Source organism: Halyomorpha halys, unplaced genomic scaffold, assembly GCF_000696795.3.
Source record: "Halyomorpha halys isolate HHAL.00 unplaced genomic scaffold, Hhal_1.1 Scaffold11350.1, whole genome shotgun sequence".
Taxonomy (NCBI): Eukaryota; Metazoa; Arthropoda; class Insecta; order Hemiptera; family Pentatomidae; genus Halyomorpha; species Halyomorpha halys.
The window spans coordinates 1-3,682 of record NW_027105979.1 but is presented as its reverse complement, the minus strand read 5'-3'; the positions used below and the strand labels follow the sequence as shown (position 1 = coordinate 3,682).

Below are 3,682 nucleotides of genomic sequence, written 5' to 3'. Positions count from 1 at the left end.
TGGAGAATCTACCAATTGATAAAACTCCAATAATATTTTTAGAGATCTTGAGACCATATTTTTTCTGACATCTAGGAGGATTATCTGGTAATGAAGAAGCCAGGTTAGATACAAGTGGGTTTGGGTGGTTAGGAAGTTTATTATGGAAGGATTGGTATCTGGTTCTGGCCAAATCGGCAACATATGGATCTTTGAGGTCCCGATGGATGACTTGATTTGAGATAAAGTAAGGATCATTAAGGAATTTTGATTGTAAGGATTGGATAGGAGATAAATTCTTATTAGAACTTAAAAGTAAATTATTCCATACTTATAGATATAATCAGTTAAACAATTAATTGATACTTGTTATTCTTTTTTTTTATTTAATGAAGACATTGAACATTTAATATTTTATATTTTGCAGCCGTGACTGAATCTGAATTAGAAGCAGTTCAAGACAAAACAAATAGGCATCTCAGGTTGAGAGAGCTGCTCCTTGAGAACTCTTCCAATTCTAATTTAATTGTCATGTAAGAGAAATTAATTTTGTTATTATAAATCAAAATGTTGTTATATTCTAGAACTGTTGTGTAGAATATATGCTCATACATTAGGAATAGGCAGTGCTTGTGGAAACTAAGTGAATGAAAGTTATATTTTGCCATTCTTTATAGTTCATAACTTTTGAATTTATTACTATAAATAATTTATTTCTTTAGTAATAACTTTTCACACAGAGTGCAAAGGAATAATTGAATTTATATTTAATTGAAGCATTGGTTACCAGAAAACCAGACATGTAAAAAATAGTAGTTTAAAAAAAGGCTAGTTTCTCCATTTAGTGGATCCACGAACCACTGATTGGAGTCATGACAATACATTTAATCAACCTTACACTAAATACGTTGTAATGAAAATATTGTTATACATACAAAGTATTGTATGATTTATACATGTTCTCTGTGTTTCTTTTGTCCACAAAGATTTTTAAAAATATTAATATAATAATATTCCACAAAAAAGGAAGATGGTTCAGGTGCGGTCAAAGAAAAAACTCAAATAGTCGTAAAACTATTCAATTTGAGGCAATTTTATGCCCCATGTTGCTGGGCTTCACAGGGCTAAAAAATATACAAACACACATGAGTTAAAAACGTAAGCAAACATATAACAAAAATAAAATTTAACTAAGGTGTGGCTAATTATGATAATGTCTATAAAATAAAAGAAATAAAAAAAGATGTACAGTGAAACGTAAGATTAAAAAAGAATAACACAAATGTTTCAAACAATTAATGAAAACAGAAACTAAAAGAAATATAAAAATACAGTACACACTAAAAGATGGAAAAAGGGAAGAGTAAAATAAAAAATAAAGGAAAGGAATAGGTGCCCTATCTTGTTCATTATTTTCCTTTATTCTTGATGTTACTCTTTTCCATCTTTTTGTGTACACTGTATTTTTATCTCTTATTATTTATGTTCCACTACACATATTTTTTAATTACTTTAGTTTGTATTGTTCATTTTTAAATAAATTATCATAATTTCTATAATTCATCCATACCTTAGTTAAATTTTATTTTTTTTATCTCATTTAAGTGTTTGGATCTTTATTTAGCCTTTAAGAAGTGGGGTAAAACGTTGGCTAAAATTAAATAGTTTTATGACAATTTGAGTTTTTTTTCTTTGAACACACACGGTCAATCATCAATCGTCCAATATTATTCCACATTAATAATAATAAATATAGAAAATTAAAATACAAACCTTTAAATTATATCTAGATTTTCTTTGTAGGACTCTTCCAATGCCAAGGAAGAACATCATTACAGCCTCTTTATATATGGCGTGGTTAGAAGTACTGACAAAAGACATGCCACCGTTTCTGCTGGTTCGAGGGAATCAGCAATCAGTACTCACATTTTATTCATAATGGTAATATTGTTGAAAATTACTTGAGTAATTAAAATGTTTTATGATAATTTAGAATAAGATTTGCTTGTATTTTTTTCCTATTATTACTATGTATAAGTGTGTAATTGAACCAAATAAATATATATGATGGTGATTTTAGTTGATTCTTCAAATGAAACAACTCAGGGAAAAGAAAATCACCCACTTGCATGATTGAGGTACCAGTGGAACAGCAAATGAAGAAAGTATAAATAATTTGATAAGCTTATGCTGTTGATAGATGCAAGTCCAATATTCTCTACGCTGTCTACCTCTTCAATTAGTCTTTCTACAGGCACAATAGCTTTACAATATCTCACCAGGAAGAACATTGTTAAGCACTCCATATGAGTTGATCTTTGTTCTTAGTATTGAAGGAAATATAGTGTATTTATTTTTATAACTAAAATCTATGTATTTATTTATTCTTTTTGGTTCTAAAGTTATGGAAAATTATGAAATGTAATTAATTCATGGAGTGATCAGACCTGAAGTTTTGATGCGGGTATACTATATTTTAAATTTTATAGCAATTTACAGCTTAGCTTATTATTTAAAAAATAAGTTTGTACATATTTTTCTATACTTATCATACTTAAGCACTCTTATTATTATATTCACAATGATTTATCACAGTATCGAGAATAAAAATAAAAGAATCCTGTAGCATTTCTATCATTTTCTAACAATGAAAAAAAAAAAAGATTGTTTAAACGATTTTATTTAAATTTTACTTTATATTTGAATTTTTCTGAATTATTCAAATTTAATATATATCAGTAATATCAGAGCAAGAAAACAGTAGCTAAATGTATATCAAGAATTAAACTTCTTTGTATTTATTTTTATGTCTTTTGTAAGAAACAAAGAAATATATGAACTCTTCTTATTTTAATAAGCATCAATACCAGGTCTTAATTTTATTTTATTTTTTATTTGAAGCACAAAATTAATTTATACTTGCATCATTCTTAATAAATTCTTAAAGTAAATAAATTCTGCTAAATAATACAGCTAATAATCCATTAGCATCTATTTATTTAATGTTTATTACCACCAGAGATGGGCAAAAATTAGCTATGGATAAAACTACTGCTAAAATTGTCCTGGATACAGCCCTCATTCATAAATGAACCATTAATAAACAAATATCGTATCCATAGCAATTTCAGCTGGAGTTTCATCTATAGCAAATTTTTGACCAACTCTGATTACCACAAAGCCATTTTTTGGCATTTCTATCCTCACTTTTGTATTACTTTATTTTTATCCCTTTTACCCAATTTAACAAAATTCCATTTTGACAGTTCTTGTTTCTTTTTTTTTTTGTAGTTTTTCATACCTAAAAAAGTGAGTACTTACTAGATTGACTATAAGGTTTTATTTTCAATTTTTATAAATAGTAGTAATAATAATAATTATTATTATTATTAGTAGTAGTAGTAGTAGTAGAAGCAGTAGTATCTAGAATGTAAACCATAAAAAATATACTGGAAGATCGATGATTGACTGACTGTGTGAGATAATTTTCAAATTATCATTAATGTGAGATAATTTACGGTCAAAGGAAAACTCAAATAGCCATAAAACTGTTTATTATGAGGCAACATTTCACCCCAAGTTGCAGGGCTTCATCAGGGCTAAAAAGATATAAACACTTAAATGATGTAAACATAAATGAACAAATAATAAAAGGTTTTAGACAATTAATGAAAACGGAAATAACAGATAGAATAAAATATAT

General features: G+C 27.2%; 1 protein-coding gene across 1 annotated transcript; it reads left to right on the top strand.

Moving 5' to 3' along the window:
• Window positions 1-406: 406 nt before the first annotated feature.
• LOC136797327 (bumetanide-sensitive sodium-(potassium)-chloride cotransporter-like) lies at window positions 407-3,338 on the top strand (the record flags this gene model as incomplete). Its single annotated transcript, XM_067053604.1, is given in 3 exon segments — window positions 407-512; window positions 1,783-1,920; window positions 2,060-3,338. Coding segments are annotated over 2 exon segments (242 nt in total), but the record flags the coding sequence as incomplete, so codon positions are not given.
• Between the last annotated feature and the right edge of the window lie 344 nt (window positions 3,339-3,682).